Raw genomic sequence first — 13,996 nt, forward strand, 5'->3', positions numbered from 1 at the left:
CCTGATAGCACATGCCCTCTAATCCAGGCAGGGTCCTGGTAAACTTCCTCTGCACCCTCTCTAAAGCCTCAACATCCTTCCTATAGTGAGGTGACCAGAACTGCACACAATACTCTACATGCGGCCTAACCAGATGTTACTAAAGAAGTCCAATCCAGCATTACTGACCCTTGTCCAGTTACTGAGTGATTTGTATTAAACAGTCCGCACTTTCCAGTTACTAATGAGTTGTATTCATAGACTCATGGAAGCACAGAATTGTTACAGCACAGAAGGAGGTCTCCCAGCCCTCTGTCCATGCTGTCTCCACTTTCCCACACCCTAATATGCAACCTTGTATATTTTCCAATGCGCCTTGAAGATCACCTATCTCCACCACCTATGCTGCCAGTGTGTTCCAGATTCCAACCATTCTCATGTCACTCGGTTTCCCTCCCTGTACTGTGACCTCTGGTCCTTCACCAAGGGGAACAGTTTCCCAATATCTACTCCGTCCAGACCCCTTTCTATAATGTCTGTGTTTTATGTGCTATCAGTTCTGCCCTTTTGAAGTCTACACTTCTGAATGGCCTTTGTAAATAGAAGGGTGAATTAGTGGCAGATATACAAACTGTAAAGAGTACAGTACATCCTGTTCTCCACCCCTTCCTCCCACCCTTTTATACCAGCTATCTGCCCTCTTCCTTTCCAGTCCTGAAGAAGGGTCTCGACCTAAATGTCGACTGTCCATTTCCCTCCACAGAGGCTGCCTGACCCGCTGAGTTCCTCCAGCAGTTTGTGTGTTGCTGCACTACATTCACAGGGGCTGAGTACGGCACATTCACGGGGACCGAGTGCGGGACGTCCACGGGGACCGAGTACATTCACGGGGACCGAATGCAGGACGTCCACGGGGACCGAGTGCATTCACGGGGACCGAGTGCGGGACGTCCACGGGGACCGAGTGCATTCACGGGGACCGAGTGCGGGACGTCCACGGGGACCGAGTGTATTCACGGGGACCGAATGTGGGTTGTCCACAGGGACCGAGTGTGGGACGTTCACGGGGACCAAGTGTACTCACGGGGACCGAATGCAGGATGTTCACGGGGACCGAGTACATTCACGGGGACCGAGTGCGGGACGTCCACGGGGACCGAGTACATTCACGGGGACCGAGTGTGGGACGCTCACAGGGACCGAGTGTGGGACATTCATGGGGACCAAGTGTATTCACGGGGACCGAATGCGGGATGTTTACGGGGACCGAGTGCAGGACATCCACAGGGACCAAGTGTATTCATGGGGACTGAGTACATTCACGATGACCAAGTGCAGGACATCCACGGGCACCGTGTGCAGGGTGTCCACGGGGACCGAGTGCGTTCACAGGGACCGAGTGTGGGACGTTCATGGGGACCGAGTGCGGGACGTTCACGGGGACCAGTACATTCGAAGGTTCCCCCTCATCCACAGCACTTGTCTTCAAAAAAAAATCCAATTGATTGGTCAGACATGATTTCCCTGATACAAAATCAGGTTAACAGGTTATCAGGTGCCTGATTACCTGACATTTTACCAAGTGCCCTGCTGTGATGTCTTCAATAACAGCTTGTAACATTCTCCTGATCTCGAGCAAACCAGTCTGTACTTTCCTGCATTCTGTTCTCACTCCCCTTTTGAAGAAGGGAGTTACATTTGCTGTTTTCCAATCCAGTGGAACATTCTCCAAATCCAATGAACTAAAACCCATCAATTGCCTCACCAGTCACTTAATTTAAGACCCAAGGATGAAGTTCGTCAGGATCCAGAGACTTGGCCGTCTGCAGCTCCAGCCACTCACTTCAGCCCCGGTGCCCTGTAGATGGTAATTTTCCTGCAATCTTCCCTCCGCTCCAACCCCTGACTTACTGCTGTTGCAGCTGTTATTTGTACCCTGCAGAGTGAAGACTCATGTAAAGTCCCTAGTTATTCACCTCACATCTCATTTCCCATCATCAATTGCCCAAACTCACCTTCAAAAGGACGAACACTCACTTTGTTAATTTTTTAAATCTCTGTGGAAACTCTATTTGATATTACATTGATGTTAGTCGGTGCTTTAATTTTTCCTCATCAATAATTTAGTAATTCTTTGAAGTTTATTTATATTGTGTCCAATCTTCTGACCTGCCTTCATCTTTGCAAAAGTATTTGCTTTTACATTCCTCGATGTTACCGTTTAAGTTTTCAGTTAACTGTGGGCGGTGGGCCGTCCCTTGGATATTTCTTCCTGTTGGAATGTTTGGATTTTGAATGATCCCCTTAAATATCCGCCACTGCATCTCGACTGTAAAACCCCCAAACTTAATTTCCAGTTTACGTTAGTGGATGACACCAAATTACTGGTGTAGTGGACAGTTAAGAAGGTTGTTGAAAATTACAAAAGGATCTAAGTCAACAGTGAAAGTGGGCCAAGGAATGGCAGATGGAATATTACTTGGGCATGTGTGAGGTGTTGCACTTTGGGAAGTTCAACCAGGGTAGGGCATGCACAGTGAATGGCAGGACCCTGGAGAATGTTGTAGAATGGAGAGGCCCAGGGGTACAGCGACATCGTTCCCTGAAAGTGGCAGCACAGGTAGATAGGGTGGTGAAGAAGGTATTTGACACCTGGCCTTCATTGGTCAGAGCATTGAGTACTGGGGCTGGGATGTTATGTTGCAATGGAATGCTTGCCTTCACTGGTTGGGGTGTTGAGTACAAGAGCAAGGAAGTCATGCTACAGCTGTATAAAACTTTAGTCAGACCGCATTATAGGGCGATGTGGAGAGGGTGCAGAAGAGGTTTACCAGGATGCTGCCTGGATTAGAGGGTATGAGCTATAAGGAAATGATGGCATTGTGGCCAAGTTCGCAGACGATACCAAGACAGGTAGTGTCACAGAGGCAGGGAGTCTGCAGGAGGACTTGGACAGGTTGAGCAAAGAAGTGCAGGTGGGATACAGCGTAGGGAAGTGTGGGGTTCTGAAGACCATTTTCTAAATGGGGAGAGAATTCAGAAACTGAAGGTGCAAAGGGACTTGGGATTCCTAGTGCAGGATTCCCTTGAGGTTAACTTGTATTGAGTCGGTAGTAAGGAAGGCAAACGCAATGTTAGCATTCATGTGGAGAGGACTAGAACATAAAAACAAGGATATAATGCTAAGGCTTTATAAGGTGTTAGTCAGACCACATTTGAAATATTGTGAGCAACTTTGGGCCCTGTATCTAAGGAAGGATATGCTGGCCCCGTGGATGATCCAGAGGAGGTTCACAAGAATGATCCTGGGAATGAAAGGGTTAACATATGAGGAGCGTTTGATGTCTCTGAGCCTGTACTTGATGGAGTTCAGAAGGATGAGGGTGGATCTCATTGAGACCTTCCAAACACTGAAAGGCCTGGATAGAGCAGATGTGGAGAGGATGTTTCTATCAGTGGGAGAGCCCAGGGTCTGAGGGCACAGCCTCAGAATAAAGGGACATCCCTTTAGAACTGAGATGAGGAGGAATTTCTTCAGCCAGAGGGTGGTGAATCTGTAGAATTCGTTGCTACACACGGCTGTGGCCAAATCATTGGGTGTGTTTAAGGCAGAGATCGATAGGTTCAGTGCTGGGATCTCTGGTGTTTGTAATATATAAAAATGACGGATGAAAATACAGGTGGCTGAGTTAGAAAGTTTGGAGACGATGGTGATGGGGAATGAAAAGCAAGAGGGCAGAGGACTGAGCTGAAGGGAAGGAGTTTTGCAGAGATCGATTGACATGTGTGATGTGCTACCAGAGAAGGTGGTGGAATCAGGTACAATCACTGCAGTTGAGAGGCATTTAGTCAGACCTTAAATAGGAGTGGCTTTGAAGGGAAAATAGGATTTATGTAGATGAGCAGAAAGGTTGTCATGAATGTGGTGAGTCGAAGACCACGTTCTTGTGCTATAAAACTCCATAACTCCTCTGTAACCCCCTCCGGCCCCTACACCCCTCCCTGTCTCTGTAACCCCTCCTCTGGCCCCTACACCCCTCCCATCTCTGTAACCCCCTCCGGCCCCTACACCCCTCCCATCTCTGTAACCCCCTCTGGCCCCGACAATGCTCCCCGTCTCCGTAATCCCCTCAGGCACCTACACCCCTCCCGTCTCTGTAACCCCCTCCGGCCCCTACAATCCTCCCCGTCTCTGTAACCCCCTCCGGCCCCTACACCCCTTGCTGTCTCTGTAACCCCCTCCCCTACACCCCTCCCTGTCTCTGTAACCCCCTCCGGCCCTTACACCCCTCCCCATCTCTGTAACCCCCTCCCCTGCACCCCTCCCCGTCTCTGTAACCCCCTCCGGCCCCTTATAATGCTGTAATAATAATAACAATATGTATTGGTCACATGTAGATCGAAACACACAGTGAAATGCTTCTTTTTGCATTACTGAGAATGTTCTGGGGGCAGCCCGCAAGTGTCGCTACTCTTCCGGCGCCAACATAGCATGCCCACAGCTCCTAACCTGTACGTCTTCGGAATGTGGGAGGAAACCAGAGCACCCGGAGGAAACCCACGCAGACACGGGGAGAACGTACAAACTCCTTACAGACAGCGGCTGGAATTGAACCCAGGTCGCTGGTGCTGTAATAGTGTTACACTACCTACTACACTACCATACCGCCCTTATACCCCTCCCTATCTCTGTAACCCCCTCCCCTACACCCCTACTCATCTCTGTAACACCCTCTAGCCCCTACACCCCTCTCTATCTCTGTAACCTCCTACTCTCTACCCACCCCCCAGCCCCTACACCTCTCTGCTCCCCCTTGAAGACTGTGTTTCCCCAGCTTTGCTCTAGTTGCTATTCTTGTGGCTGTGATCTTCAGGGACAGTACGGTAGTGTAGTGGTTAGCGCGACGCTATTATAGCGCCAGCGATCCAGGTTCGATTCCCATCGATGTCTGTAAGGAGTTTGTATGCTCTCCCGTGTCTGCACGGGTTTCCTCCGGGTGCTCTGGTTTCCTCCCACATTCCAAAGACATACAGGTAGGTTATTTGGGTTTAAAATGCGCGGCGCGGACTTGTTGGGCCAGAAGGGCCTGTTACCACGCTGTAAATAAAATTTAAGTTTAAGAATTTAATTTAGAAACAGAGAATGTAGGGATGGACATTGGAGGGAGCTGCAGCTTGCTTCTAACCACACAGTGAAAGGTTGGTGGGGGTCTGCTGAGGTGTCAGGGGAGAGGGTGTCTGCGGTGCTGAATGAGGGCTCTGCTCCTGCCTTCAGTAGGTGCTGCCTGATGCTGACAGGGTAGGCACAGGTCGGGGCAGGTGTTTTAAAGATTTGCAATGTCAGGCTGGCCCACATGGTCAGAACCTGGGGAGAACATTGTCCCAGCTCCCATGTCGAGAGGACCTAGGGCTTGTTCAGGAAGAGGGAGGCAGCAATCTTCTGCCCAGTGAAAGGGGTTAGGAGGCATAGTTGTGGGCCGAAGGGCCTGTCCCTGTACTGTATTGTTCTAGTTAGTGAACAATTTCTGGGACTGCAGGTTCAGATCAAGGGCAGCACCAGGACTGATCGGCCTTTGGGGGAGGTTTCTCAGGCTTCTGAGTGCTGAATGTCTGTGACTCTCTAAACAGAGCTGGTCACAGTTGGCCTCCACTGTGTTATTTGTACATAATTGGACACTCTCCCTCTTTCTAATTTCAGTTATTGACTCCCCAGACGACATCGACCCTGCCCCAGACACACCAAGCAGCCTAGTTCAGACAGGTGCCAGCCGCAGAGATGGAACCTTGCCCCCCTGGTACGCACTTTTTGAAAACTCCCAGAAGAGAGTGTGTAGAGGTACTTTGTTGGATGGCAGTGTGGTTTCAGAGAGAGACGGTCTCTGCACGGACTGGATCCAACGTCACACATTCACAGTCCAACCCATGGATAAGGACTGGAACTCCCAGGATTTCTGCACTGGAGAGAGTCACTTTTCCAGGCCACGGACTCGCTCCTTGGACGCCAAACTTATGAGCTTGAAGTGTCAAGCACAAAGGACAGAAGCTCTATCCAACAAACGCGCTGCACTGTTGTCCACGAGCTCCACGCAGACCTCCAGTGCAGACAGCAGCCCTGAAGCCCGAATAAAGCCCTTCTCACAACAAGCCTCTGAGCAACAGGGGTGGCGAAGTTCTCGGTGCAGGCTGCACACCAGCACCCCACAGCAGACACAAGTCTAACTGAGAAATCAACACAAGTGTTGCTTGTAAAGGATATCCTGGGAGCATGACTCCATGGCACAGTTCTTGAGGAGTGTGAGTGTCCAGAGGGGAAGGTTGGCAGAGAGGATCTGTGAGGGTTGAAGGGAGTTAGAGAACACAAGAAATTGGTCCTGGCCCCAAGTCTGCCCCATCATTTACCTGCCACCGTCTTCCAACTCCACCCCAACTCACCTCCCCACCTGGCTCCACTCCTCCTCAGCCCACCAATCGCCTCAGAATCCTTTCTCGCCACCCCCCTGGCCACTTCCCCTCTCCACCCCCAGCCCTGATGCAGGGTTTCAACCCAAAATGTCGACAATTCCTCTCCCCCCACAGATGCTGCTCAACCCACTGAGTTCCTGCAGCAGATCGTTTGTTGCTCCAGATTCCAGCATCTTCGGTGTCTGGTGTCTCCACCACTCAATGAGGTCTTGGCTGGTCTACGCTGGACTCAACTCCTGTGTCTGTTCCCCATAACCCTCAACTCGATCTTTCAAATATTTATCCATCTCCACCTTAAATCTATTAACTGATCTGGCCTCCACCACCCTCTGCAAGGAGAAATTTCTACATACCTCGATTTTAATGTCCTCGTCACAACGTATCCTTCCACCTATTTCTGTATCATCGGCAAACTCGGAGAGCTCACATTTTGTTCCCTCCTCCAAGTCAGTGATGTACACAGTAAACTAATCCTTGGGGTGCTTCTCTAGTCACATCCCTCCAGTCTGAGAAAGGACCTATTTAGTCCAATTCTCTGAAAGTTTTTAATCCATGCTAACACTTCTTCCAATATCTTGGGCTTTCAATTTATGCAACAGCCTCTTATGTGGAACTTTGGAAATTTAACTACATCTACAGGTTCCCCTTCCATGGGAGTACTTGCATGGGTTTTGGACAGGTTTGTCCCATTGAGGCAGGGTAAGGGTGGTAGAGTGAAGGAACCATGGCTGACACGAGATGTAGAATCTCTTGTCAAGAGGAAGAAAGAAGCTTACCTGAGGTTTAGAAAGCATGGATCAGACAGGGCTCTGGAGAGTTACAAGGTACCCAGGAGGGAGCTTAAGAATGGACTTGGGAGAGCTAGAAGGGGGCATGAGAAGTCCTTGGTGAGTAGGATCAAGGAAAACCCCAAGGTATTCTACATGTATGTGAAGAATAGGAGGATGACTGGAGTGAGGGTAGGACCGATCAGGGATAAAAGTGGCAACGTGCCTGGAGTCGGAAGAGCATTGTGGTCGTCCATAGGAGACGGATGCATTATAAATGGATGCAGAGAGGGACATGGAAGCCGGTGAGTTCAGGAAAGAAAACAGTGAAATCCTGGACCATATCGAAGTTACAAAGGAGAAGGTGTTGGCAGTCTTGAAGCATACAAAGGTGGATAAATCCCCGAGACCAGGTCTTAGGATATTGTGGCAAACAAGGGAGGAGATTGCTGGGGCCCTGGCAGAGCTTTTTGAATCTTCATTAGCCAGAGGTGAGGTACCAGAAGACTGGAGAATGACCAATGTGCCTTTATTGAAGAAGGGCAGCAGGGAAAGGCCAGGAACTACAGGCCAGTGAGTCTTACATCAGTGATGGGTAAGTTAGTGCAAGAAATTCTGAGGGAGAGGACATACTTGCATTTGGAAAGACTGATGGGGATAATCAGCACAGCTTTTATCGTGGGAGATCATGTCTCACAAATTTGAGATTTTTGAGGAGGTAACAAAGAGGATTGATGAGTTCAGGGCAGTGGATGTTGCCTACATGGACTTTAGCAAGGTCCTGCATGGTAGGCTGGTCCAGAAGATGAGATGACATGGGATCCAGGGTGAGATAGCAACTAGGATATAAACTTGATTATATGATGGTTACAGAGTTGTACAGCACAGAAACAGGCCCTTTGGCCCACCACATCCATGCCGACGTTTTGCCCATCTACACTCATACCATTTGCCCGTATTAGGACCGTACCCTTCTATGCCCTGCCTATATAGGTGTCTGTCAACATGCTTCTTAAACACCTGTGACTAGTGGTGTTCCACAGCGATCCATACTGGGACCTTTGTCTTTGTGATATATAGAAATGACCTGGATGAAAATGTAGATGGGTGGGTTGGTAAATTCAGAGATGATAAAAAGATTGGTGGTGTTGTGGATAGTGTAGAAGATTGCCAGAGTAAACAGCAGGATATAGATCAGTTACAGATATGGGCAGGGAAATGGCAATGGAGTTTAATCTGGCCAAGTGTGAGATGTTGCACTTTGGGAGAGCAAATGTAAAAGGACAGGACACAGTTAATGGAGACACAGGAAATTCTGCAGATGCTGGAATCTGGAGCAATACTAAAAAGGTGCTGGAGGAACTCAGCAGGTCAGGCAGCATCCATGGAGAGAAATAAATGGTCAATGTTTCGGGCCGAGACCCTTCATCAGGTCTGGAAAGGAAGAGGGCAGAAGACAGAATAAGAAGGTGGGGGGAGGGGGAGGCGTACACGCAAGCAGGGGAGAGGTGAGTTCAGGTGATGGGCGTCCAGGTAAGGGGGGAAGGTAGGTGAGTGGGGGAGGGGGGGAAGATGTAATAAGCTGAGAGGTGATGGGTAGAAGAGGCAAAGGGCTGAAGAAGAAGGAATCCGGTAGGAGAGGGCAGTGGACCCTGGAATAAAGGATGGGGAGGAGAGGAGAGGAGATGGGCAGGTTGTCAAAGCGGGGGAAGGGAGCCACAGGAATAAGGGAAGACGAAGGTGTGGGGGGGGGGGGGGGGTGAGAAGAAGAAGAAGGGGCGGGGTTACCAGAACTTAGAGAAATCGATGTTGAGGCCCTCAGGTTGGAGACTCCCAGGGCGGAACATGAGGTGTTGTTCCTCCAACCTGCGTCTGGCCTCAACGTGGCAGTGGAGGAGGCTGTGGATAGACATGTCAGTGTGGGAGTGGGATGTGGAATTGAAGTGGGTGGCCACCGGGAGATCCTGGCTGTTGCGGTGAATGGAGCGAAGGTGCTCGACGAAGCAGTCACCCATTAACACAGTTAATGGCAGGACCCTCAGCAGTGTTGATGTACAGATGAATCTTGGGGTCCAATTCCATTGCTCCCTGAAAGTGGCTGCACAGGTTGATAGAAAAGGCATAGGACATGCTTGCCTTTATTATTCAAGGCATTGAGTTCAAGAGTCAGGAAGTTATGTTGCAGCTTTATAAAACTCTGGTTAGGCCGCATCTGGAGTATTGCATTCAGTTCTGGTCGCCCCATTATAGGAAGGATGTGGGGGCTTTGGAGAGGGTGCAGAAGCGGTTTACCAGGATGCTACCTGGATTAGGGGGCAGGTGCTATAAGGAGAGGTTGGACAAACTTGGTTTTCTCTGGAGCAGTGGAGGCTGAGGGGATAGAGGTTTATAAGATTATGAGAGGCATAGATAGAGTAGACAGCCAGTGTCTTTTCCCCAGGGTCAAAATGTCTAATACCAGAGGACATGCATTTAAGGTGAGAGGGGGTAAGTTCAAAGGAGATGTGCAGGTCAAGTTTTTTTACACAGAGAGCGGTGGGTGCCTGGAATGTGCTGCCTGGGGTGGGGGTGGAGGCAGATACAATAGGTGTGTTCAAGAAGCTGTTAGATAGGCCCATGAATGTACAGAGAATGGAGGGATGTGGACAGTGTGTAGGCTGAAGAGATTAGTTTAGTTAGACATTTAATTACTAGTTTAATTAGCTCGGCACAACATGGTGGGCCGTAGGGCCTGTTCCCGTGGTGCACTGTTCTGTGTTCTATAGTGACTGTATCTGATCCCACCACTTCCCCAGAACTATGTTCCAGATACCAACCACTCTGTGTGTGTCAGTGTGTGTGTGTGTGTGTATAAAAAAAGCCGACCCTCGGATCCCCTTTTAAAGCTCCTATCTCTCACTGGTAGAGCTGCTGGCTCACAGTTCCAGCAGCTTGGGTTCGATCCTGACCTTCGATGCTGTCCGTGTGGAGTTTGCACATTCTCCCTGTGACTGTGTGGGTTTCCCCTGGATGCTCTGATTCCCTCCCACATTCCAAAGACATTCAGGTTAGGAGGTTAGATGTCTGCTGTAAATTGCTGCTAGTGTGTAGGTGAGTTGATGGGAATATGGGGAGAATCAAACATGGGATTAAAGTAGGATTAGTGTAAATGTGTGGTTATTGGTTAGTTACACAACAAACAGATCCCGGGTTTTATAAACAGTGAGGGTGTACATGAGCAAGGAAGTTGTGATGAACCTTTATACAATACTCGTTCATCCACAGCTAGAGCATTGTCCAGGTGTGGGCACTGCAGTATGGGAAGCTGTGCAGGCTTTGGACAGAATGCAGAAGGGAGGTACCAGAGTATACTCCAGGGACGAGGGACTTCTGTCCTGTGGACAGACTGGAGAAGCCGAGGTTCCAATTCTCCTTGGAACGGCATCTGATCAACGTATTTAACCTGAAGGGTGCGGACAGGCAGAGAACTGGGAGCGCAGAGTGAAGCTGATTGGCAGAAGTGAGCTGAGGAAAAACCTCTTTACTGAGTGAGTGAGGTCAGTGGAGGTGATTCAGTTGATGTGAAAGGGTTTGCAGTGGGCCAAAGGAGGGTGGTGGGATTGCCCTCTCACCCGGCACAGGGGGCAGTGGGTGCCCTCATACCCCTTGCATTCTGTGGCGCAGTGGATGCCCTCATACCCTTCACATTCTGTGGCGCAGTGGGTGCGGTTCCTGGAGTGGGGATTTCCTAAGGTTGTTTATGTGGAGGGAGAGGGTTCTGTTTGGGGGGGGGGGGGTGCGGGTGTAGCGTCTGAGGGGGGAGGTTGTTGTAAGGTTTCGGTTTTCTACCAGATTCTAGGGGGCAGGTTCTGTGTGCTGGGGGCTGGGAGGGGTTTATGTGGATGGGGTTCTGAGGGGTGGGGGTGGGGAGTTTCTGTGTGCTGGGGGCTGGGAGGAGTCTGTGTGGACAGGGTTCTAAAGCGTGGGGATGGGGGCTTCTGTGTAGGGTGTTTCAGTGGGCTGGGGGTTTTCTGTATAGGCAGTTCAGTGGTGGAGGGGTTTCTGTGTGGACAGGTGGTTTGGTGGGGATGGGAGTCTCTGTGGGGCTAGAGGGGTGTCTATGTCGGTGGTTTGGGGGGCTTGGTGGGTTTCAGTGGGAGATGGAACGGTGTCTGCTGGGGCTGCTCTCTGGGTGGTCACTGGGCAGGTGATTCCCTTCCTGGAGCAGATTAATATCCCCATCCTAACCTGACAACTCACTGACACCGGCTGTAAACAATGAAGCCACTCTTCTGTGGAGTTCAGCTGTGGGATTTAGACTAAAACATTGTTTTACCTGTGTGATTTCTTCCTGTACAAATACTAATTTAACATTTTTTAAAAATTAATCGTCACTATTCCACATTTTGAAGAGATGTGACTATTTGAAGAGAAGGAATGTGTGTTAAGGGGGTGGCTTTCGGTGAGGAGGGAGAGGGGAACAGATGGAATGGTGTCTGTTGGGGCTTCTCTCTGGGTCGTCACCTGAAATACCTGACTGGACCTGGGCTAACACAACCTCTCGCAGAGAATGCTCTGCAGCTTAAAGCCACCAGAGCTGCACTACAGCACCAACTATATGCTTCATCGCTGAGAAACACTCAGGGTTGTTCCTGAAAGCAAAGTGAAAGGTTTAAACTAAAAGCTTTTCTTTCACAATATATGGAAATTAAACACTGCAGGTGCTTATATCCTTAATTCAAAATAAATTAACATGTAAAGCTTTAGATTCAAAGACTCCTGTTTCTTGCAAAGGAAAAGGAGGTCAGTGTTGACCACGACTGGTGTCAGTAATGCCCAGATGTGTGCGGAACATGGGCTGGGGCTCAGGAAACCGGAGGGGAGTTGGCAGCATGATTATTTCCTGCATTGACTGTGGAGCTCGGCTGAGTGTAGTCTCCACCTCCATTCTATCACTCACAATGATGGCATGACATGGTGCAAGGGGCAACACTAAAGGGGTGCAGGAATTGCAGGAGGGCTGCATGTGCAGTGAAAGTGGTGGAGCAGCTGGAGAAAATGATTGAAAACCAATCCACTAGTAAGTAGACAGAAGGAGTACAAGAGCAGGGAGGTCACGGTGAACCTCCTTAAAACAATGGATGTTGGAGTCTGGAACAACACACAAAGTGCTGGAGGAACTCAGCGGGTCAGGCAGCATCTGTGGAGGGAAATGGACAGTCGATGTTTTGGGCCGAGACCCTTCATCTGGACTGGTAAGAAAGAGGGGAGATGGTCAGTATAAGGAGGTGGGGGGAAGGGGTGGGGCAGCTGGCGGGTCATGGGTGGATCCAGGTGAAGGGGGCTGATAGGCAGATGAGGGAGGGGGGAGGGTTGGAATGAGGTTATTGAGAGAAGCTGGGAGGTGATGGGTGGAAGTGAAAAGGGCTGAGGAAGATGAAATCTGATGGGAGAGGAAGGTGGAGCCTGGAATAAAGGGAGAGAGGTGGAGAAGTCCCTCCGGTATAGGAAAGATTCACAGAGATGTTGTCAGGACTCAAGGGGCTGAGTTACAGGGAGAGGTTGGACAGGCTAGGACTTTTTTCCTTGGTGTGTAGGAGACATAATGGTGGGGTCATCCATTGAGTCTATATGGACAGAAAATAAGAAAGGTGCAACCTATCTGATGGGATTATACTCCAGACCCACCCCCCCCCCCCCCAAAAAGCCACTGGGACATTGAGGAACAGATATGCAGTCAGGTTAGGAAAAGGTGCAAAAATAACAGGGTTGTGGTCATGTGTGTGACTTCAACTTCCCCAATAATGGGACCAGGCAGAAGGACATGGAAGATAGGGAAAACAGTGTGAAGTATGTTAATATGTTAGGGCATTTTGAGATAAAGAGGTAGTGTTGTGTCTCTTGAAGAACATTAGAACATAGAACAATACAGCATAATACAGGCCCTTTGGCCCACAATGTTGTGCCGACCTTTAAACCGCACCTAAGACTATCTAACCCCCTCCCCCCACATATCCCTCTATTTTAAATTTCTCCATATGCTTACCTAGTAATCTCTTGAATTTGACCAATGTACCTGCCACCACCACCACCCCAGGCAGCGCATTCCATGCCCCAACCACTCTCTGGGTAAAAAAACCTTCCTCTGATATCTCTCTTGAACTTCCCACCCATTTTCACAAGATCACAAGACAAGGGAGCAGAAGTAGGCCATTCGGCCCATCAAGTCTGCTCCAAAGAAAAGGAAAAAAGAAAAAGAAATGAGAAATTTTCGGGGGGGCAAAATAAAAAAAAACCTAACCCCAATTTCCGGCCTTATCCCCATATCCCTTTATATCCCGACTATTTAGATATCTATCTATCTCTTCCTTAAACGCCTCCAATGATCTGGCCTCCACTGCTGTACGTGGCAAGGAATTCCACAAATTCGCCACCCTCTGGCTAAAGAAATTTCTCCTCATCTCTGTTTTAAACCTGTACCCTCTAATTCTAAGATTGTGCCCTCTGGTCCTGGACTCACCTACCAAGGGAAACAGCTTATCCACATCTACTCTGTCCAGTCCTTTCAACATTTTAAATGTTTCTATGAAGTCCCCTCTCATTCTTCTGTACTCCAGTGAGTACAGTCCAAGAGCCGACAAACACTTATCATACGTAAGCCCTTTCATTCCAGGAATCATCCTCGTAAATCTCCTCTGAACCCTCTCCAACATCAGCACATCTTTCCTAAGATATGGGGCCCAAAACTGTGCAGTGTACTTTAAAGCCATGCCCTTGTGTATTGAGCATTGGTGCCCTGGGAAAGAGGC

General features: G+C 49.4%; 1 protein-coding gene across 1 annotated transcript in view; it reads left to right on the forward strand.

Annotated features, from left to right (window-relative positions):
• Positions 1-8,672, forward strand: part of LOC127586603 (rhotekin-like) — a 138,012-nt gene extending 129,340 nt beyond the window's left edge. Inside the window, exon 12 of the mRNA XM_052044702.1 lies at positions 5,678-8,672. Coding sequence (XP_051900662.1) covers positions 5,678-6,198 — 521 coding nt within the window. The 3' untranslated portion in view covers positions 6,199-8,672. The remainder of the gene's footprint in view (positions 1-5,677) is intronic.
• The last annotated feature ends 5,324 nt before the right edge of the window (positions 8,673-13,996 follow it).

Source organism: Pristis pectinata, chromosome 2 (assembly GCF_009764475.1).
Source record: "Pristis pectinata isolate sPriPec2 chromosome 2, sPriPec2.1.pri, whole genome shotgun sequence".
NCBI classification, from domain to species: Eukaryota; Metazoa; Chordata; class Chondrichthyes; order Rhinopristiformes; family Pristidae; genus Pristis; species Pristis pectinata.